The 23,898-nt window shown below is 50.3% G+C and overlaps 1 protein-coding gene across 1 annotated transcript in view; it reads right to left on the reverse strand.

Annotated features, from left to right (window-relative positions):
• FAM20C (FAM20C golgi associated secretory pathway kinase) overlaps nt 1–23,898 on the reverse strand; it is a 50,489-nt gene that overhangs the window by 20,271 nt on the left and 6,320 nt on the right. The window contains exon 3 of the mRNA XM_037506754.2: nt 18,712–18,790. Coding sequence (XP_037362651.1) covers nt 18,712–18,790 — 79 coding nt within the window. The remainder of the gene's footprint in view (nt 1–18,711; nt 18,791–23,898) is intronic.

Genomic DNA, 23,898 nt, shown 5'->3' on the forward strand with positions numbered 1-23,898 from the left:
ACATCAAAGAAGGACAGGGCCGCCACCCCCACCCACAGCCAGGCCCCATCCTACTGTGCAAACTTTGCCCAAACTAAAAGGAGGTCGTGAAGGCATGTGAGCTGTGTGCTGCAAAGATGGAGGGAAGCCAGGGTCCAGCCCAGCCTGCCAACAGCCCCAGAAGGGGCAAAGGACCATCTGGCGAAGAACCCCATACCAAATCCTGCTGCTCCATGCCAGCAGGATGTGAGTACAAGCCAATCAGCACACAGCGAAGAACTGAGAGTCTGAGACAGGGCGCCTTCAATCTTGGCCCATCAGGCCGGCCAGGATATGCTGCTGCTGCTCAGGATACAGACGGGGTACACAGGGTGCTGGGTAGGGCAGGGGAGTGAGGTCTTCTCACACGGGAAGGGGCTGGAGGGGGAACGTGCACCACGCTGGGAGGTATGACCATCTTCCCGCCACTTCCTAAACTGCACAGAGAATAGAAGGTGCTGTGACTGACTCAGCAGTTTGGGGAAAGCACTTTGGAAAAGTACTGAACCTGAGCACCTGGCAGCCTCTTCTTCCTCTCAAGCGTCTGGGAGGAAGGCATGCCCAGGTGTGGGAGGACAGGTGCTTGCGCCCCAGGCTCTGGGCTTTTTTCTGGGTGGGGACATGTTGATGTGAAAGGAGATGCTATCGGACACTGTGGGGCTGGCTGAGCACCCTGGCAAGGTGGAGTCACCAGGCAGCTGGGGTGAGGTTTTCCTGGAACAGCACCCGAGGCAGCACAAACCTGGAGGGACACACCAAGAACCCGAGTAGACCAGGGTTGGAGAGCCTCCAGGTATGACCAGACCCTCCTGGGGGCTGCTGCTGCCACACAGGAGCACTTTGTGGCTGGAGCCCCTTGTTGTTGCCTTTAACGTCAGAACAATGCACACCTGGCCACGGGTTTGTGCAGGTGGAAAAGAAAATGCTGAAAGGCTGACTTTCCTCATAAAACATCAGCTGAGAAATTGTGTAAAACCATAGTTGAGGTGACCATTACAATGAAAGATGGCCTTGGCTGTGAGATTGGGAGAATCCAAGGGAGAAAAGGCAGAACTGGGTGAAATGCAGAAGGGCTGACATCCTCCTTGGGATGAGCTCTGCTCTCACAGAAAGGCCCCAAACACACATCTCCACCACCTGGCTTGCACGATCATCCAGAGATTAGAAAGCAGACATTGGAGGATGAGACTTGGGAGTACACTGAGCACCTCTTACACCCTCAAGTCCCCTAAAATCCTGAAAAGGGACCCCCACACCTCAACATTCTCTCTCTCCCTCTTCTCTACAGCTGACCTAAAGCTCCTTCCTTTAGAAGGACTTCCTTTAGCTCCAAAGGAACACAATAAGAACTGACTGGTTATTCATACTAATGTGAGAATGACTACTATGTTGACCTCTCCCAGGCAATCTGTGGCCCTGAATTGCCAGAACCTGTGGATATGCTATCTCAAATGGCAAAGACACTTTGCAGATGTGATTAAGTGAAGGGTCTTGAGAAGGGGATTATTCTGGATTATCTGGGCCCATTGTCCAAGGCATCTGAGGGTAAAGAAAGGGGCTGGAAGCCAAGGAATGTAGCAGTTTCTAGAATCTGGAGAAAGCAAGGATATAGGTTCTCCCCAGAGCCTCCAAAAGAAACACAGCCTGCAGATTCATTTGGGATTTCTAACCTCCAGAAATGTAAGAGAAAAAAATTGTGTTGCTTCAAGCCACTAAATTTGCAGAATTCCACATAGCAACAGAAGGAAATGAACACACAATCCTTGGCAACACTAAAGCAGCACAAGGACACAGTGATTTAGCTTCCCAGTCTGGAAAGCTATGACATCCTATTTCCTCAGATCTGGTCATTGCCATCACTGCTGAAACATATCACACTTACAAGAAACAACAAGAATGTTCTGAGACGGGGTGCCCCTATTTTTACAGAAACCAAAGAGATGCAGAATCCAAGAGCACCCCATGCCTGTCCCTGGACTGGGCCAAGGGTCTCATTTTAATGATGAGAAAGTCTGAGGTGAGAAAGTGGAAGAGTGTCTGCAAAATCACAGTGCAGGTCTTGGGCTAGAACAAGGTGCCCCGACCCCAATCCCGCGCAGGTCTAAGTGAATGTTTGATTTGGTGTCTCTGAACCTCAGGACCTCTCTAGCAATGGTGATTTTGTGGGAAGGAAATAGGTAACAGCATGCCTGCCCCACCACACTGCACTCTCCTGCCCTTCCCAGCGTGTCACTGTGACTTCCTCCAACCCTTTACGCAGTCACAAACACTCCCTCCCCCTGTTGTCAGTTCCCACTGCCACTACTAACAGCTTAATGTTCCTTAATTTGTGGGAAAACAGAAAACTTTTGCTTTGGTTAAAAATAGAGGAAATTGGCAACTTATTACCAAAACCTGTGAAGAAATAAAGGCCAACGTTTATCTGGCTCTAACTGCGAGCTGAGTGCCCTGTGAAAACAGTGCCTGGTATGCAGTAGGTGCCGGATAAACATGCGTGGGACAAAGGCAGGAGCAGTGCTACACATTTGCTGAGAGCTGCAGGGAGTAGCATGCTGTCTGTCAAGGAATTTGGGTCCCAATGAGACCCAACAAAGAACGCATGTCAGTCTCACATGGCTGGGGCCTTCTACTGTCAGTCACAGGACTGCAAGCTGTAAGGTCCTACCATTCCCAGCAATACTACTGGCAGAGGCCATGGATTTTATAGGCTCTGCCTCCAGCAGTTATACATATATGTGTGTGTGTGTATATATGCATGTATGTGAGTATATGCATGTATATATACACATACAGTGATAGATGCTATATTGTGCATATATAATGTGTGTATATATACATTATGGTATAGCAACACTATCCAATGCTTACTTTGTCTCATTTACATGTAGCAACTTGGGAACTTAAAGCCATTGTTTTCCCATTTTACAGATGAGGAAATGGAGGCAGAGGAGATGAAGTATACTTTCCAAAGCTGGTAAGAGGCATGGCCAACTTTTGTACCCAGCACTACCTGATACTCCAGAGGTGTGCTGAGTCTGCTGGACAAGAGCCCCTGTCTGGACACAGGTGGGGCCAAAGGACAGGCAAGAATGTCCAAAGGACAGGTGAGAGAAGGTCCACAATGGGTGAAGAGAGCCAGCACCGGTGGGCATGGCTGGAGCAGGAAGCCCCACCTGGGACAAGCCTGCGCTACCCCTGAGCTGCCTGCGGGTCTGGCAGCAGGTCCACAAACACCCTTTTTTATTAATTTATTCAAGATGCTATTGATGGCAGAAAACCCAATATTCAATATGTTATTGATAACAGCAAAACAATGTTATCAATGACACTAAGCCCCATTATTCTATGTTGCTTTTGATAACAGCCCACACGCCAATATTCTGTTTTGATAACAGCAGACTCCATTGTCAATATTATCAACAACAGCAACCCTCAATAAGTCAATGTTACTGATAACAGCAAATACCAATGTTCCAATGCTATTATAAAAGCAAACTTAGAACTTTCTCCACGCCTGATTCTGTCCTCAGCTTCACATCACTGACTCACCCCATCAGCACAATTCTAGAAGGCAGCCATTGCTAGACCACTTCACAGACGAGGACTGGGGCTGGCTCAGACAAGGCCACTGGTGAGGGAGGAGCAGAGGCTGCTGACCCAAAGCCCACTTGTCACACACAAACAGGGGCTTAAAATAACAGGAATGTTTTCCCTCACAGTCTAGAGACCAGAAGTCCAAAATTAAGGTGTGGGCAGATCACACTCCCTCTGAAGATCCCAGGGAGGGTACTTTTGCCTCTTCCAGCTCCTGGTGATCCAGGTGTCCCCTGGCTTGTGACCATATCACTGCAGTCCCCACCTCCATCATACGTAGCCTGCTTTGGTTTCCATGTGCCAAAAATCCCCCTTACAAGGACACATGATTGCATTTGAGGCCCGCCATGCTACTCCAGGATGATCCCCTCATCCCAAGATCTTCGACTTCACCACATCTTCAAAGACCCCTTTTCCTAACAGGGTTCCATTCACAGTTCCAGGAATTAGGGTTTAATCCCCTGGGGACTTCTTCTAACCTGCTACAGAAGGGATGCCTTGAGGCAAAGCCCCAGATAAGGTAGACACTTCCTTTTTCCTCCTGAACACACAAGGGATCCCTGACTCACCAAATGAAAGCAAGGAGGCAAAAATTAGCCTTTCTATCTTGGATAATCTTCCTGTCACTCACACAGCAGAAAACAGCCACCTTGTCATTAAAGAGATATATTAAGCTGTTTAATATCAGGTTTTCAGCTGGTAGATGTTCTGGAAGGAGAGAGGAGGGCCTCCCCCGGCAGTCACTTCAGCGTGATGGTTCAGTCTTGGGGCACACCATCAAGATCTCCCACTAATTTTGGCATCACTCGTCCTGGCCCCATCTGGGGGTGGGAATCTGTTTGTTTGGTAAAACAAGCTGACCTTATTAAAATCTCTGGAGCTGGTCTGTCCATTCACTCTCTCTTAATGGGCTACAGGCTACATCTGACCCTCTCTGCTGCTAGAACTAAAGCTCTGGAGACTCGGTGCTGCATACAGAATTGGGGGGCGGCCCCTGTCCCTGCTCACCAACTTGCTGCCTGTGCAAGTCAGAGGGACTGAAGTGGGGCCAGCAGAAAGCCCAGAAGAAGAAAGGCAATGTTCTGAATTATGTGTAGGCCTGCCTAACGGCCGACAAATTCCTCACCATGCAGGGACTTAGTAATGAGCACTTAGCAGAAGGCTCACTAGCAGCCCCCTCTAGCCTGGAAAGCATGCCTACTTCACATGAGTGCAGAGGCACTAGGGTTACCCCAGGACCTTCTAATCCATGCCCGAAAGTCCCTCTGGTAGGGAAGGGCTCCCTGTTGACTGCCTCTGGATTGCTCTCTGTGGGGCCTGGTAGAGAGCACACCCTGGGGTGTGATGGGAATTGGGGTGCAGGCCTAGCAGTATCTTCATGCCGCTCATTCACCCCGGCTTTGATGCCACCTGTAAGTACACAGAGCTGACCCCCTCCAGGGACCCTGGCCTTGTGCAGCTGCAGAAGACTGCAGGGACTCCGGTTCCAGGGGTTCCAGGGACTCAGCACCTTGCCACCAAGGTCTCCCTTTCCAGAACTAATGGGGGAGAAAATCACCACGCCAAGACCAGGTTGGTAGGAGACTCCTACCAACCTATTTTGAATCTTGGCATATTTTCTCTGACGATCTCATCATGAGCAGGCCCAGTGGATGGGCTTTGTTCCTGGCATTTTGTGGCTCGGGCAAAAACCAGCACATTCTCCACCGGCCACACAATGAGCCACGGCCAGAGCCTCAGAGCCAGTCGGTGAGGTCCTGCCATTCAGGTTGTTAGGGGGAAAAGGATGTCCCAAAGCAAATTCCTTATAGGCTTTGTGGACTCCACCCCCACCCCAGGTCAAAGCCAAAGACACTGGGAACTCCAAATCCCATCACCACCAAAGGGAAGGTGGCTGGGACCTGAGGGTGGGGTTAAGCAGCCAGGTGGATACAAAAGGCAGACACATGGGCTTTGGGGCGCTCTCTCCATTTTTGGGCTCTCGGCCAGCTCGCAGCATCCGGCCAGCTCTGAGAGTGACTTTGGGTTTCCAGGTCGTCGGATCGGGTAGGATGCATTAAAGACTTTATTTCCCTATTTTCTCCCTGAGTTGTACATTTTCCTTATTTCTTTTTCTCTTGTAAATAAACCTTTTATTAACCCTTTTGCGTGTGTCTGTAGTAGAGTATTCATAAGTCCCTTTAAAGCGAGCGGGTGAGGACCCACAGCCAGGAACCCGTTTAATATCGGGGTTGCTCTATAACAAGGTGACCAAGCCCATCTCCCAGAGTGTCCAGGAGACCCCACCATAGCTCTTCAAAGCAGAAGGAGGAAAGCCACTCCTCAGTCGGGTGGAAGAATTAACTCAGAAGAGACTCTTGAAACTCCTTGGGCAATTTAATGAAAACCAATTTGAAAATGATTCAAAGGAGATTTGTAACTATAAAGAAAGTCTGAAGCCCATTTAAAAATAATTGTAATGGTTCACACTTGATTTCAAGAGCAAAGGGGGAAATGGATTTGCTCAGAAGTTTCTTATCTACATGTTTTAAGCACCCACCTGTGAGCTCATCCAAGGTCCTTGGCTTTGTTTGAACAGAGAATTAAATAAAATGGGAACAAATGTGCTTCCTCCAGGAACCCTGAAAGTGTAGGTGCACATTGCTTCTTTCCATATGTAAGCTTGGGGCTCATCATTTCACTCAAAGGAATATAAACACGAGGAAACTACTATGCCCCAATCTCCTAGATCATGGATTAAATATTTAACAACAAGGGTATTCGATAATGTTGCTTTTCCTCCAGGAGGAACAATAAACAGAATCCAGAGGTTAGGGACGCCTTCTCTGTGCTGTCGAAAGAGATTTCAGTCTGCCAAATTTCTTTTTGGGGTGTAAAAAACAACCAGATGCAATTAAACACTCTTGAATAGAGCCCTGACCCTCATTTTCTTTCCCAGTACAAGGAAAACAAAGACCACATTTCCTACCTTCCTTTTAATCCCCCCTCCCTTCATGACAACTAGGACAACTGCCACACACCAGCAGGCATGCCAGAGACTGTCATAACCAGAGAAAATACAAAAATACTCAATATTGTTGGTCAGAAGAATGTTTTTGGAAAAAATGACTTGCTTGCTCTGATTTTAGACAAAGGATAATCTTTTCCAGAAGCCCCCAAGGAAACAATGGCACCGTTGGCCTGGGCAGGCGCCTGCCAAGATTAGGTAGTGAGAGCCTGGGTCCCACGTTCAGGCCCCGGCTTCCCCTTCTGTGAACTGGGGCAAAGCTGGGCACAGCCCAGAACATTCTCTGAAAGCTTTAGCATGTTGTCTGTACAGTTTATTCATTTACCTGCCTGTTATAGAATTGCTACTAATTTCCTGTTCCTTCTTTTTTTACCAAGCTGCCAAACAGGAGCAGAAGACAACTGACTTTGTATTTGTGGTCAGCCCAAGCTAACACCATTTTGTTGATGGCAAATCAGTGGGGTGTTTGGGTAGCTAAGGAACCTCAGCTGCTTGGTGTAGGGGCAGCTCGACCACGTACCTGTCCACACAGAGTTCAGCCAGCTGGGGGCAGAGGGCAAAGCGGGCTACTGTGTTCTCCATAGCTGGATGGGGGCCTCTTGGATCCTAGGAAAAAGGTTTTTCTGGGCCACAGTGGGACAGACTGAGCTGGGGTCCTAACTGTTGCATCTTGGAACCACCTCTGGACCTGCATCGTCCTGCTGCTAATGACGGGGTGGGGGGAGGCAGGAGTAGTGGGGGCCTCAGGAGACTCTCAAAAGCCTGTTACAGGTTGTTGCTTATTGGCTTTTCAATGAAGTCCATTTTTTTTCTGACTATAAAAAGAATCCACGAAATTAGAGACAACCTAATGTCCTTCAACCATTGGCCTGTAAGGAAAATGTCACTATGAAACATGGTATCTGTGCATCAACCAGGCTGAGTGTCCAACAGAGGTGCACCCAGAACCCTCAACTCCATACATGCAGCAGTGAGGAGCCCCACTTGTGCTGAGACACCAGGATGCTCTTGTCTTTACATCTGAGCCCATTAGTGTCAAACTTCATTGTACATCTAAGGGGACCATCTCCCTGCAGGGCCCTAAACCAATACCCAGCTTCAGGCCATAATTAGACTGGAAGGAACCTAGCTCCCCACACATGTACACATGCATACATGCATGCACACACACACCCATGCACACATATGTAAACACAGTGTATGTACACACAAGTACAGGCATGTGCAATACACACATATACATGTTCATGTTCCTTTAATGCAAGCAGCTCTGCATAAAGCTACCCCTTGGCTCCTGTCATGGAACAGGACAGGGAGGAAGTGGGGGAAAGGTGTTACTCTGGGCCCTCAGCTTTCCTGCCTCCCCCACCTGCCTCAGACTTGGGACCCAGCCTCCCCCACCTGCCTCAGACTTGGGACCCAGACTGCAAGAATGGTGTGCTCTAACCTTCACAGGCCTGGTTTTCACCTTGTTGTTCAGGTCTCAGCTTAAATGCCACCTTCAATCACATGACCTGGGCAGCTTCTACATACAAGAGTGTTTTTGCCTATTAGTCAACTGCCTATCTGTGGGATGAGCTCATGAACACCAGAGAGGCCCTGCCTGTTACAAAGCCATCTCTGCCACGGCCCTCAGCTTGAATCCTCTCCAAGGCACTGACCCTCTGAAATATTCCTTTTTGTCTGTTTACATGTCTATTGACTTCCCACCAGAATGCAGGCTCCGTGCCAGCTGGGACCTTCTGCATCTTGTTTACCACTGAATATCTAAGGCTTAAAACAGCACCTGGCCTGCAGCAGGGACTCAGCTGGAGCCCAGCGACTCTGCCAGGCTGATGGGAGTGTAGAAGAACAGACTCAATCGCCAAGTTTATAAGAGGAGAACTTTTGAAACAGGGTCAGGGAGACCCCTCTATGCAAGAGACCTGGCAACTATGAGCCTAAGATCTACAGTAGCCTCATAGGACTATGGCCTTCTTGCAGCGTGAATGGGGATCTGACTAAGGATCCCAGCCTGGCACCCCACAGGGAGGATGCTAAACCTCCTGGAAGCCAGGAAGCTCTGGCACAGCCAAGAGGGTGGGGAGCTGGCTTGGAAGACAGCCTAAGCTGGGCATGAACACAAAAGGGTTCTTGTCCACCTCTGGTCAGTCCAGGCCTCTCCTGGCTCCATATCCAGTGACTGGCTATTGGGCAATCTGTTTGCCTTTGGGGCCGGGATAAGCGCCCCAGTGGAGAGCAAATGCAAAGAATCATCAAGAGAACAGCAAATCCTTGGAAACTCCTAACCGCTTGCTCAGTGGTTCCCCAAGCTTTAGTGTTGGGCACATGCCTAGAAGTCTTTCCACACTCAGGAAAACTCCTATTCACCCTGCAATACCCAGCTCAAGAGTTTTTCATTCAATAGTCTGGACTCCTTCCTTCAGTCCTCCTGCCTTGTGCAGCTCTTGCCACCCTGCTGGCTCTGAGCTCTCCACCCCCACCCCCACCCCGGCCCGCCGCCACCACCGGCTGTGGTTGCCCAGCACAGAGGAAGAGCACATGACTAAACTGAGCTCCAGCAGTGACTCTGAAGTGTTCTGGAACCCTCAGTTCTTCATCTTCATCTGCTCTCCCACCACCTGATGCCCACCCTCAGGCCTCTGCTCCAAATGCCAAGGGGGTCTTTCTGCCCACAAAGCTCTCCCATTCACATCAGGGCCTTAAGACAAGATTCACAAAAGGACCTGAGCTGCTAATGGAGTCAGCCTTGTTCACCCTAATGGGGTCAGCTACTTCCTGCTGACTCCTCCATGATCAAGCTCTTTGTGCAGTACCACCTAGTATGTGCACCTGCACCCCCAGTTGCTATGATGTGGGGTACACCTGCCACAAGATGCTATGGGGTGGGTTACCAGTCTCCTAGATGCTATGATGTGTGGTGCACCTTCCCCTGCAGCTGCTCTGATGTGGGCATATCTGCCCCCTATCTGCTATGATTTGGGTGTACCTGTCCCCATCTGCTATGATGTGGGGCAGTCAGAGTGCAGGGTGGGGTGAGTCTGGGGTAGGAGCATGGGGGGCTAAGGTATGAGACTAGATGCACTGTGGAAGCCCTGCAGAAGGGCCCCAGCAGTGCTGTGTGAATGAATCCTACAACAGTTCCAGAGAAAAATCACCAGTGTGAATGGACTGGGCTGGCCTGCTACTGTGCCAGCGAGCCCACTGTGCCCCTGGTCATGGCCCCACCTCACAGATGCACAGATGAATACCCTGGCCAGGGACGTGCCCACAGGTGGTGGAGGAGGCAACCCAGCTACTCAAGGTGCACTCCTCACAGTCCAGCCTCATTTGATGGAACATGGGAAGGAAATTGAAAACAGGATGTTGTTTCAGGACTTCCAGCACAGATACCTAAGTCCTGAGACTGTAAATAGAGACAACAAACCTCGGTAAAAGTTAAACTTGCTAAGAGAAGAAATAGCAAATGTCACCACCTCTAGAGATGATAATTATGTTGCTACATAAAAGCCCCTCTGCCAGGTATCTTTAAAGCCTCTCCTTGCGAAAGTGGTAAGTGGAAGCAGGGCAATGGTTTCACGATTTTATAACAAGACTTCAGTCCCAGTTCATTGTTAAGCCTGTTAAAGGGTGCTCACATGGGGACCTGAAGACCCCACCAGAGGGAGGATGGGAGGTGTCAGGGAAGCCAGCACCTCCCAGTCACCTCCCAGTCACCCCAGTCACCTCCCTGTCTCTAGCAGCAGTTCCAGGAACAAACACTGCACCGGAGTCAAGTCCATTATTGCAGAAACTCCTGCCCCTGGTGGCCCCAGAATTTGCATCCCAAGGTCACCCCATCACTTGCTCGTCGTTGCTCATGACAGTCAGGTTTCTAGCACACCAATGTTTAGGGGGTCCCTGTGAGGGCAGGGCCTGCCTAGGCCGCAGGGGATGGGTCTGTGGGTACCGTACTACTAACTACTAATGCAGGTGTGGGGCAGCCCCAACATGATACGTATCTAAGAGTCTGACCCCATTTCACCCCCAATTGGACACTAGTCACATGGAAGACTTGGCAGGGCCTGGAGGCAACAAGGGGTCATCAGTCCCCAGTATACAGCCTTGTGTGACCCAAGGTCCCTAAACCCCCAGCCATGTCTGCTTACCCCTTAGGGGCACCCCAGACCCTCCATCCTTTGAGCCCCTCCCCTGGGTCATGGGGAGCTCAAGTGAGGTGGCTGCTCAGACCGAGGTCACAAGCGCTGCTCTCCTGCTGAACTTCCTCTCGCAGCACAGGCCCTACTGCCTGGAGACCAGATTTGGTGGCTCCACTTCCTAAGAGCTGGAGGGTGGCTCTGGCTTCAGCATTTACAAATACTGTCACAGCCTGCAAATTTTTCTGCAGTTGCCTCTGTTTATGCATTTCGGCCGCGAGGAATTCCTAGGCCTCAAAACAGCTGTTCATGGACAGTTTTTTCCAGAGATATAGACACAAGCACATATTTCTATTCATTGCAAAGGGAATGAAAAGCAGTGGCTAGTGGTGAGGTTTGCAGCACACAGGGCACATAGGCACTGGGCCCAGCTAGACAGGACAGGGGTCTAGAGGCCCTGCCCTGTACTCTGTAAAGCCTGCTAAACAGCAAGCAGGAGACAACCGAATGATAAGGCCTCTTCACCATGCATGGTGCTTCTCAAAATCCACTGGCTGGGAAGAGTGAGCACCTGCCTAGCACAGACCCCAGGCCGTAGGATGCCGATCCCCACCTCCCAGGCTGGGCTTGCCGCAGTATGATGTCATCCCAAGGGCCTGGGACCTAAAGGTCAAGACCCTGGACTCCAGCCCTGGCCTGCTGCCTGCTCCCTGTTTATGTTTAAGCTTTCTGCGTCTCAATTTCCTCCTCCTTGAAGGAGAGTTGATAACGAAAATTAAGCCTATCTCCAATGGCTGAAAAGGTCAAACATCTTTACGTACCAGCTACCTGGCTGCCCTGTTCCATGTCAGACTGATGTAAAACCCTAATAAACATGTGACGATGACAAACAGCTTTATCCTGAGGAGAGAGACACGGCCCAGCACAGTGGCCTCGAAAAATGTTCTTTCTGCCATTCTGAGACATTAAAAGGAGGAAGAGAGAAGCAAGCACCCCCATCTGCAGGCTCACCTCAGCCATGTGTACCTGAAATGCACTGAGATCTACAGACACAGGGGACCCACTTGGTGGCTCTTCCTGACTACAGCAGGGGACCTGCTGCCCCTCATGTTGTGGACTGAGGACCCAAGGGTCAGACTGGCTTGACCAGAGGTAGCTGGGCATGTGCTGCCTGTGAATTCTCCAGGCTCAGATGGGCACCCTTACACCCATTCATAAGGAGCCCCCATGGCAATCACAGACATCAGGAATCCTGCCAGACCCACACCTGCCGGACTCTCATCCCGAGTGCTGGACTGTAGACTGTGCAGCCTTTGGACAGCTTTGGCAGAACCTACTGAAACTGACCACACCCACCCTGTGACACACAGTCTCTGGCATACCCACCCTCCCCCCACAATGAGCCACCAAAGTACAAGAAAAGTAATAGCAGCTTTGTTAATAATATTCCAAATCAGAAACAACCTACAAGCCCATCAACAAAAGAAGGGACAAATAAATTAGGGTGTTTCTGCACGGAGGAAAAAGATTCATGAGGCAGGGCGTGGGGTGGGGTGGGGTGGGGTGGGGGCACACCAGCTGCACCTCCAGACATGGACCACATAGAACCAGAGTGGGCACAGAGGGAGCACAGGGCTCCAATCTTGAAGGAGCAAGAGCTCAGTCAGCCACAGGAAGTGGGGAGTTATCCTCGAGAGGCAGGAACAAAGGGCATGAAGGACCCAGGCTTGTTGGATTTGTTCTTTTTTTTTTTTTAATTTTCTTTTTTTTTTAAAGATTTATTTTTATTTATTTATTTATACAAGCACTGGGTACAGTCAGAAGCGCGGGAGGGTGAGAGAATTCACCAGAGCCAGAGCGGGGAGCAGAGCAGGCAGAAGGACCGAAGTACACTGCTGAGGGGAGCAGCGGGCGGCAGGAGAGGTCTGCGCGCCATGTGGGACCCTCCTCCGGTGGTCGGGGAGCAGCTGGGGATCGAACCCACGCTGCAGAGGCTGCGGGCAGCTTCGCAACCCAGCGTTCAATTGCTGCGCCACTGAGGAGGCCCTGGATTTGTTCTTGATCTTAGTGCTATTACCTGTATTGCTTGGTCTGTGGATATCTGCCTATGATTTCTGTGCCTTCCCTGGGAATGTTATAATTTCATAGAAATATAAATTTTTAAAAGGTATGGAAATGGTATATTATTATATGTTGGTAAAAGTAAAATTTTATTGGATTTTACCAACATTTATAATATTTGCTCTTGATCTAATCTGATCTCTCTTCATACAACACACAGAAAAAGAGGCCCCATGGGAGTTCATAGTGAATTGATTAGCAGTAAAGATTAAGACTCTTTATTCCTTTTGTCAGCCCAGGTAGTGAAAGAGGTGCTGGATATTCATGGAATCTATGTCTTACTTGGATGCTGTAATGGATTGAATTGCTCCTCCCTCCAAAATATATCTTGAAGTTCTAACTCCAACACCTCAAAATGTGGCCTTATAGGGAAACAGGATCTTCGCAGATCCTTCGCACTTAAGAAGAGGTCATAGTGGATTCAGGTGGGTCTTAAATCCGATACTTGGCATCCTTGTAAGAAGAGGGTCTTAGACACACACACAGGGTGAAGGTCATGTGACAATGGAAGCAGAGACTGGTGATGTGACCACCAGCCAAAGAACACCAAGGATTGCCAGCCTCCAGAAGCAGGAGGAGATAGGACCCTCCCCCATGGCCTCACAGGAGCTGGCTCTGTCTATTCTTTGATTTCTGACTTCAGGCTCCAGACCTGGGAGAGAAGGGGTTTCTGTTGCATTAAGCCACCAGTTTGTGGTGCTTTGTTACGGAAGCCCAAACATTCATACAGGTATGCGAATGTATGTTGTTTTGGGTTTTATAAATTTTGTTTTTATAAATTTTATCCATGGTTTTTGTAAGTTAAGGAATTAAGAGAATAGCCTACATTTGAAAGGCCTCAAGGCTAGTGGTAGCCCGTGGACACACACCTGCATGGAGGCCCGAGTGGGCACAACAGCACCCAACTGCATGGAGCGCAGTTCCAGCCCCATGTCCTATGGCTTGATGACCTTGGGTGTCCTCAGGTGTCCTTGGGAACATCTCCTGTGGCCCTGAGCTTCGTTCAGTCTCCCCATCTGTAATGAGGTCCTTGGGTAACCCCTTATGGTGACTGTGGCAATGCCATGCGGGCTCCCATGGCTCTACTCTGCACCCCAAGATCTCAACCCTGTCTGCATCCAGGCCTTTCCACCATCCCCCGGCTTTCACAGAGCCTTGGGATGACAGGAGCTCATTTAACCAGACTCAGAATGACCCATTTCAGACTCCCCTGAACCTGGCCCTTTCTTCTTTTTTGCAAGCAAGGCTGGATCTGCAGAACACCAGCAATTGTAACTGCCAGTGTTGGGGGTGCATTCTTGTTGTCAAGGCTACCAGACAGGCACAGAGGCATCTCAGTGCTGAGTATCCCCTCCACCCTTTGAATCAAATGCTGCAAGGGCAGTGTTTGGTGACAACAGACCTTAAAACAGCCTCACCAGGCCCTGGGGAGGGACCAAGCAGAAGCCCTTCTGTAGCCGATTTCCAGCCAGCTCCAGATGCTACTTTCTAAACAGCCACCATTCAAGGGCACCACATATTCATCTTCCCTCTGATGTTTTCAGGTTGGAACTGAAAACCACAGGTGCCCAGAAATAGTAAAAGAGCAAGAATTAGCTCGGGGAAGGGCAGTGGGGGGCTCTGCCAGTCACTCCTGCCACTCCCACTGAACCTACCATCCAACTCATACTGGGACCCACTACCTTTCCCCACCTGAAACACAAAGATGCTGGGGGCAGAAGACCTCAGCCTCATGGAGTCCAGTCTTGCGTGGCGTAAGGCCCGGAAAGGGGAAGTGAGCTTTGCATGGTCACACAAGCAAGGAAGTGGCAGGGCTGACACAGGGTTCTCTGCTCTTTGGGGTAATATTCCACCCTCAGCTGCCATGTATACCCCTCTCTGGAAGTACACCTCTCCAGGCACCAGCCACCAGTCTGAAGCCTTTGCTCTCTCAGCCCTACCATATCCAGTCACACAATGCCCAGGGGTTGTCTTCTCCTAAATGTCTCTTAAATCCATGCTCCCCCTTCTATCCTCATGCTTCCTCTGGCACTGACAGCTGATCAAGCCATGCCACTCCCCACCTCCTTGCCCCTGCAGCCTTTCCAGCAGGACTGACTGGTGCTTCTGGGAAAAACAAAAACAAAAAAACATATCCAGGTCCAGATGCCCTCCAGGGTCTGGCCGCTGTCCCCATTCAGCTGCCTGGCCTCATCTTCCCTCACTGTCTACGCTCAGTCCCAGTATTGGCCAGGAGGATTTCTGCGATGAGGTGTTCCGTGCCTCTATGCCCAATGAGGAATCACCAGCCAGGAGAGCAGCGGACACTCAAGATGTAGCTGTGAGACCAAGGAACTAAATTGTATATTCCTTTCATTTTCCTTCAACTTTAATAGCCACATGATGTGGCTTATCGTGCTGCAGCCTCTTGTGGAGTGTATAGGCCCACCTAGAGCAGTGGTGCCTCACACTCATCCTCAGGCCTCAGCTGAAGTCATCTGAGACTGCCCAACCCCCCCCCCCACCAGTCAGTGCCAGAGGAAGCATGAGGATGGAAGGGGGAGCATGGATTTAAGAGACATTTAGGAGAAGACGACCCCTGGGTAGTAGCCAGTCCTATCAGAGCCAACCCAGGCAGCTACTATGGCCCATGTCCTTCCACAGTGTACCTATCCCCTCCCTTCTGAACACCTCTGTGGATCCCCAACTGAGAACCAGCCCCCAGTCCTGGGCCACCCTGAGCAGTAGGGGGGCAATAAGATGACAGTTTAGGGAGCGCCAGGAGCAGGAACTTCCCAAGCCTGGCGATTAGAGTAGGCAGCCAGGCTGTGAGTGTTGGTGGGATGGCTGAATAAAACTATTAAATGTTCAATGTCACCCTCGTACCCATCAGTGACACTTGCCAGGACCCTCAAGCTCCGCCCCATCTACTGTCCCTTTGCTGGACCCGCTCTCTTACATCTTTCAAGAGTTCAGAGGGAAAAGACTACCACCCAATTAATTCACAGTATTCCACTGACAACTTAACAAAACTATTATGAACCTAGAGAAGAAAGATTTTCTTAAAGAGAACTATTAATCACAGATTTTAATTTTTTAATGTTATGGTCATAAACCACAGCTGTTTTCATATTCTGACCACAGGCTTTGGAGGACAGGAAAGGCATGTACAAGCAACTCAATCTCGGCCCAGCTCCCCAAGGTCACCAGGGGAGTGGAGGTTGCCACTTGCTGGACCACAATCAATGCCAGACTCAAGGCTTGACTGGTAGAGGAGGACCCAGTCTCAGGAAATGCCTGGACCTGACCCAGGAGAGGACTGGCCATTTGTGAGCCCCCATCTGCACCACTTGGGACCTCTGAGCCACATGTTCACAGTAATCCAGCCTCAGCCACCCCACTCAGCCCACTGACCACACCAACCCACACGGGCCCCACCCAGACTGCCTGCCCATGGCCTTGGCCTCCACATGCTGGAAAGTCACCATGCTGATCCCCTTCCCCTTGAAAATTCAGAGGAGAGGTGGGATAAAGGTGAGTTTAGTGAGCTTTCCTAGGAGGCTCTGGACCTTGGCTGTCACAGTTGCTGGGTCACAGGCAGGATGCCAGACCTCTGATCTCAACTCTTCCTGTGCCCGCAGAGGTGACGGTGCCCACCATGCTGGGGGGTGGGGTTAACTGGGGTGGAGGTGGGGGCTTAGGGGATGGGGAATGATAATGGGGAGGGGCAGCCTGAGTCCATCTGACTTGATTCTCTGGTACCAGGCATCTACAGAGGGCTGCTGGTCTGCACTGCCTGAGAGACAGAGACCAACTTTTGGGGGTCAGCAGAAGGAACTCCCCAGTGCCTCTGAATATACCTGAGATGTTTGGTTGGATTTTGAAGAGAGTACCCACCAAGAGGGTGGTAAAGATATCATGTCTAGCTATTGTCTGGATTCCTATAACTGCCAGTGAAAGGGGCCAGCCCCATCCCTCCCCTAGCCCACATCGGGGGAATCGCACCTGCCCAACCTCCTCCCTCCCTCAGATGACATCAGGGCCTGGAAGGAGCCTCTCTGCCCGAGTATACTCTGAAAGGCCCTTTTGGGGCTGTTCCCAAAACAGACAGGCTGGAGGCACTAGGAAACTCCCGGAGACCAGAAAGTTCCCTGAGAAGCCCCATCCTCACCCCCCAGAAGTCACACCCTCTAGAATATTCCAAAGAGTCCACACCCACCCCAGGACTTGCACCCTCCAGTTGTGCAGGCGCTTCCTGCCTCACCTCTCCCAAATCATCCATCATGAGAGTTGGGGGCTACATGAGTCAGGTTGGCCTTCTAGACCCCTCATAGTCACAAAGCTAGCAGTGTCCGCTTCCTGAGACAGGTCAGGAAGCTTTATGGATACTTGTAAAGAGACCTGAGCTTCTCCTCCATGCACAGAAAGCAGAAGGAGGCAACTGCTCACAGATCCTGACGTGGATGCCAGCAGCTTCACTCCAAATTAGCTCAGCGTTTTCTACCCCATAAGTAGCCCCAGGTCTTTGCCTTCTCCTGGTTTCTGTTCACCTCTGTTCACAGCTTTTCCTCAGGCCTGACTGAGTAAATGGTGTTATCAGTCCCACCAGTTCCAGGATACCTCGATCAGAAGCTGGTCAGCAGATCCTGGGGAAGCCCTGGGCAGAGCTACCCTCCCCTGTGAAGTCCAGCTAGGACATCCATCCAGAGGAATAGAAAAGCCCAGAAACTAAGGCCTGCTCAAAAACGGACTTTCAACCATAAGTTGCAAATGAGCAGCTATAGTTTGCTTGACCTGCAAATTATGTGAAAGCCTTCTAAATTTGAAGATAAAATCAGAAAGAAATCCTCATTTCTAGCTTACTTCTAGCTTATCTTAAAAATTAGAAATCAGGCCAGAAGGCTAAGATCGGGAGCACCAGCAGACATGGCTGGTTCTCGTGTGGTCCACGCAGCTTGCCACAGACTTTATCCAGCCCAGCAGGCTCACTGACTTGCGTGGCCTTGAGGGCACCTGGAGTTCAATCCATGCTATAAACACAACAAACTCACTCTTGCCAGTGCACCAATAAAAGATGACAGCCTTGTATCCCTTGAGGAATCCAAGTGCCCAGATCATTAGGGTGGACACCATAAGCTTCAGGCCCTCAAAGTGAATTTCCTTGGGGTAGTTGGCTTTCATATGTCCTTTACCATTCCCACAACTTTTCATGTGCCACTGAGTGTTTTGATATATATTTAGGTAACACCATTTCTATTTTATCTAGAATAGGGCAAACTATACATAGGTTGAATCCAGCCTACCTGCCAGTGGGTGGCTTTATAAATAAAGTTTTATTGGCACACAGCCACACTGTTCACTTACACAGTGTCTGTCTGCTTCCAAGGTAGGAGAGCAGAGCTGAGTGACTGCTGAGACACAGACCATGTGACTTACAGAACCTAAAATATCTGCCAGCTGTTCCTTCAGAGAAGAAGTATGCTAACCCCTGAGGTGTGCTGAGGGGGTAAAAACATTGACTTTCTTTGGTGTCCACATTCCAGATTCTTGTTTAAAATGCTTTCATGGAATATGAATGACTGCCCTGAGGATTTCCAATCTTATTTAGGGGATGAGGTAAGGAGAAGCAAGTCTAGGGAAGCCAGGAAAAGTAGGTGGTGAGGGTTCAGGACCCTTGTGTCATCCGTTTTGTTATGATAGGGAGAAGCCAAGAGTGGTTACCCATAGCTTACCCCAAATTACCTCTGGAAGGAAACACCACATTTTCCATCACAGAATGAGAACTGCACGCTGTCAGTTCCCACATAGGCCCTCTCCACACCTTGCATCCCAACCCAAGCAGCCTTCCCCACTTACTTCATGGGTTTGAACAGTGCTTGCCCGTAATTCTGGAACGTCATGATGAGCTTGAGCTGCGTGCCCCCCGACTTCATGGCTGCAGGGGGAAGGAAGGAGACACAGGGTCACTTGCTGCTCTTAGACCCCTCTTTCTGCTAGTGAATGAAGCCAGCTCCTCAGATCAGAGCCTGGGCAGTGCCTCTAATCCCATGGTCCCTCCTGGCCATTGGTGTGGCTGAAGGCCCCCATTCTCCCTGGGAAGTTAGGGGTTTCTTGAAATATCCTGAAACACACTGTCTCCTGGTATTCAAGTGTTGGGGCTAGAGGCAGAGTCTCTAGGACAGTCTGTTTGACAGACAAAGGACTGACTTCTCGAAGGATGACCAGATGTGTGAACCTGCCAGCAATGCCTGCCTCACAGACACATCTGTACACACTTAGACACCTTCACACACACACACCCCACTGCATGCCTAATCTAAGTTTCTAGGGTTCTTGAGAAAGATAAATCAGGGTAGCCAGAGGAGACGCTGAATACCCCTTGGTTGGAAGCACCTATCTCATCAGAGGGGACTTTCAGAGGCTCCACGTGGACATTGTGGGGGTGGATACCTCCAGAAGCATCCCTCTGGCTCCCCAGCTGACTCGCCAGCTCAGAGAGCAGAAGAATTTCTGAAAGGACCTGCTCTTTTCCTGACTGTGTCTTTCCCCTACACTGATGGAGCAGGAGGGAAAATATTTCAGAGATTCTCTTAGAGAGGGAGCGCCCCTGGGGTAGAGAGAGCTGTCCTAGTTTGCCATCTGCATGATGTGGGCCCTAGCCCACCTAAGACACAGAAGTAGGGTGCGGCAAAGCCATGGGGTTTTGTCCTGCATTTGCAGAAGCACTGCCCAGGCAATCACCTGCTAAAGACACAGGCATGAACAAGAGTCACGTGGGCAAGGCGTCCCCACTGGAGTCTGAGTTCAGGACGCGGCCAAGAGAGGTCACTGGATGTGAGGAACCCTCAGGAAGGTCTCTCTGGGGACAGTTAGGCTGTTCTGACAGAGGGCGCCAAATGTGCTGGAGGAGCCAGAGAAAACACAGACTCTGAAGCAGAGAAAAGGGCTCCTCTGCAGCACTGTAGGGGCTGGGAGGGGTCCTTGGAGCCCTGGGTTAGCACTGGGTCTCAGAGGGGTCCCTCAGGCAGGGAGGAATGGCTGGGACCCAGGTGGATATAGCCCCCACCTCGGAGGGAGCTTGGCTAGGGGGATAAAGCATTGGAAAGAGGCTGGGCAGCTGGTTTAGATGAGGACAGACTGGGGAATATAGAAAATAGAAACATCCAGAAGTATCTGGGGGAAAGATGTAGCCCTTTGATGGTAACAAAGAATTTTTAGCAACACAGCAAATTGCTTATGATTTTATTATTAAGAAGGCAGCTCATACAGCATTTACGCTCTCTGATCTGCTTTTTTTGACAGGACGTGGGAAATCTAGTACATACCTTCCCTCAGTGATTACCTCCCAGAAGCTGGTGATTTTAATTTCTTTTATCCGCCTCATCCGAGCTTTCTAAATTTCACAATCAACATTTATCACATTTTTAATAAGATGAAAACAGAAGTGATTATTAAAAAATTAGTGGCCAGACCAAGCCCCATTTGATGTCCCCATTCCATTTAATAATGGGGTCGCTGGATCTAATTATTCCTTCCTGGGCCAATGGGGGACAGCACAATAGCTCTTTCCAGAGCATGTAAGCTATTTTTTTTTAAATAACCTAACATTATGCAAATCTGGTCAGTCTAATCGTTCTTGTTCTGGAAGCAAGTCCCACTGGCATTGCTGTTTCACTGACCCTGTGTCCGCTGAATGACCAGCTCCCCGCGGAGCAAATAAATAATTAGAAGTTAATGGACATCAGACTGTCCCAGTGATAAGAACTCCAGAAACCAGGCTCTTGCTAATAATACCCAGCATGTCTCTCTTGCCTGGGCACGTGTGCTTTCCTGCCAAGGCACACCATTCACTTCCAGCTGGATGTGCTCTTGGAAGACATTTGGAGTTCTGCCCTAAAATCGGTATAGCCTCCCTGCAAAAGGCAATGGCAAAGGCTAAAGGTGTTCATCTGGGGTGAAAAAGAGGCAGACCCAGGAGCCTGCATCCTGCCGCTGAGGAAATCAGCATTGGGAGGTGGCTGGGACGAGAGAGGCCACCAGGCCAGCTCATACAAGGGGAGACAGGAGTCATAGGAGCAGAGAGCTCAGGTTTGCAGGAAAAGGTCCCACACGAGGACTGGGACACATGCTGGTCAGGTCTGCACATTTCTTAGAGGACAGAGGTCAGTTCAAATCCACCCACCCTCAGCCCTGGAGAGAGAGCCAGGTGAGCAGCAAGCCCACTGTGGCCACAAAGCCAGGCTGAGGCTGTGCTGTCCCAGCTCACACCTGACAGCTGCAGCCCACTCTCTCCCTGAATGGGCCCCGCCCCCCCCCCCCCCCCGCACCTGCCTCCTCCTTTTCATCTCCAAAACCCCACCCAATTCCAGGCCACCATCTTCACACACTGGGCACCACCAGATGCCCAGGTTTGCCCTCTCCATGCCCCACTGTCTGCACTATCCCCTTCCTGCCTTCTGCTCCCCCACCTATTGTCTTAGACCAAGGGTGTCAGCTGTCTTTCCCAGCCCCCCTGAAAAGCCCCTCCCCCCAGCTCTGCTCCAATACACATATTAATTAACATGACTGCAAAATGTTAATAGCATGCATCATTACTTATATACCTTAATATTCATTAGCAGAGCACTGTGAACTTATTTATATCAGGCTTGGCCTGTTAGCCCCAGGACCACTGAGACTTGGATGGAAGGGGCTTTGCTCACCATCCTTCCCCAGCACAGGGTATAGAATGAAGGCAATCTTATTACAGGGGTCTCCTTTCAGAAAAGCCCGGGCAGATGCTGACATTTCTCAGGAATTTCCCCAAGGAAGGATCGAGTTAAACCAGAAGCAAGAGCAGTCCTGGAGGAGAAAGACAGTCCTGAAGGAAGGTGAGCAGCTGGGCTGGGGCCCCAGCACCCCACACTGAAGGAGGGGTGGAGGGGCTCGGAGCAGGGGACATGGAACCCGTCTGCATTGACCTGCTTGCACCACACACTCCTGGTATGGTGGGTACAGCCAGCACTCAGCTGTTTATTCCCTGGGGCACCAGGGCTGGCGTCTCCAGCCTCCCTTTCCAATAAGAATCCTGATCCATATTTGATGGGACTTTTCAATGAACGAATTTCATTGTTTAGAGAAGTGTGAATACATCAACAAGTACAAATGTGAGGGGCTTCCAGGCCACAATGGGGCCTCTGACTTCACCACCCTGGCCTCAGTCATCTCATTTGTGAAGTGGGATTCACATCTGTCCTTAGGGTTGCAGCCAGGCAGACAGCCCCATTGTTTTTACAGCCACTGCTGTGATGATCAAGGTCCACTGATCAAGGGTCAGAGGAAGCAAGTGCCTCTCCCAAGGATAGTTCAAATGAGGAGAATGCAATACCAGAGCACTTAGGTCACCCCATCTGCCTCCCCCAGCCCTCATGGAGAGGTCTGACATTGTTCCAGATCCCTGGGAGCCCATGTGAAGCTCCTCATAGTGTCCTGAGGGACATCAAGGAACCAGAACCATGGTCATCTGCTCCGACATGAAGGGCTGCAAAAGGCTGAGGCAGGACTGATGCCTGTGCCCTGGGCCAGGGCCTTCCCACCTTGACTCGATGCAAAGCTTTTTGGAGGACTGGACCTCACAGGTGTGGCCACGTCAGCACTACCCAAATTTCAGTCCATCAAGCACCACCCTGGGCTGCCTGCGCCATAACTGCCTCTAGCCTGGACTGCTATTTACACTGTGCTTTTCTTTAAGACAGCTCACTCTTACTGTGAAAGTTCTATTTACTAACTGGAAACCACAACCCTGCAGGGGAGGATTAGGACACACCGGACACAGCCTGTGGATTCCCAGCTGCTCAAGGCCACAGCTGCTGTCTATTCAAAATGGAGAAAGCAGATCCTAGGGCGAAGCTGGGTCAACGTCTGCAAGACTATGTGCTTGATCTTCCATCAGATGCTGGAAAGCTCTTGGCCACAGCTCAGCTATGTACAGCCTTCTTGGATTGCCTCAATTGTCCTTTGGGGTGGTCTTTGTCATCCTTCCAGGATGATCTAAGGTCCCTCTAGGACTAAAGCTTTGGACATCCAGTTAATTCTTTCACTAGGTTGGCTATGCCAGGCCCTAGAGACTGAGCCCAGGGGACTAGAGGGGAAACCTGGCCTTTCTCAGGCAGAAACTGCCTTCCCAAGGAGCCTGCCTTCCACTAATTAGGCAGGACCGCTGAGTTAGCCCCAGGCACCCAGGGGCAGCTGCCTCACATGAATGATCCAGCCAGGGGCCCTTTGTTCCTCCAAGCCCACTGCCAATTAGTCCCAGATCCTGGCTAGATCAATTAGCACCAAGACTTTTGTCCAGGGAGTCGTTTTCCTTTGTTCAGGCACCAACCTCAGGCTTTTGTCCTGATCTGGAGAGAGCAACTGTGAAGTCTGTACTCAGGCCACAGGCTGCCCCAATCTCTCACACCGGTGTGACTTCTTCTTTTTAAGTAATTCCAAGTACAGAGTAGTTAATTTTGTCATTTATTCTTTGCATCCATAATTGTGCATGATAGGGATTTAATTATCACCAGCCCAAGCCAAGGGCGCCGCACACACGCCTGATTTCAAGCTGAACAGAGGTAGATAATATCCGAGTCTCTTTAAAGGCGGCAAACGGCAGGTTACCAAGCAGCCAGGAGCCAGGCTATAAATAAATCTCTGTTGGCCACAGCGGGTGTACTGTAGGCCACACACACGTGTCTCATGAATTGGATCAAGTGGTTCTGAACACGGGAGATTTAATGGAACCATTCTGAGAGAAAGCTTCAGGAAACTACAGGAAATGCTCTCTATTACAACAATATTTCTGGGCTCACATTTGATAGTGAGATGAACAACTTGAAGATTAAAGTGACCACCCAGGGGGCTGGACGGCTGATTAGAACAAAACCCTGAGCCAGAGTGAAGATGTGCCAACCCTGGGCGGCCCCCTCTCTTGAGGCCTCAGTGTCCCTCCTGTAGACTAACAGATGGAAAGTAGGATTGGATTTTGGACTCTGGCTGTTTCTATTTAGACTCTTATATAAC

This window comes from Talpa occidentalis, unplaced genomic scaffold (genome assembly GCF_014898055.3).
Source record: "Talpa occidentalis isolate TD23 unplaced genomic scaffold, MPIMG_talOcc4v2.1 talOcc4.12, whole genome shotgun sequence".
Taxonomy (NCBI): domain Eukaryota; kingdom Metazoa; phylum Chordata; class Mammalia; order Eulipotyphla; family Talpidae; genus Talpa; species Talpa occidentalis.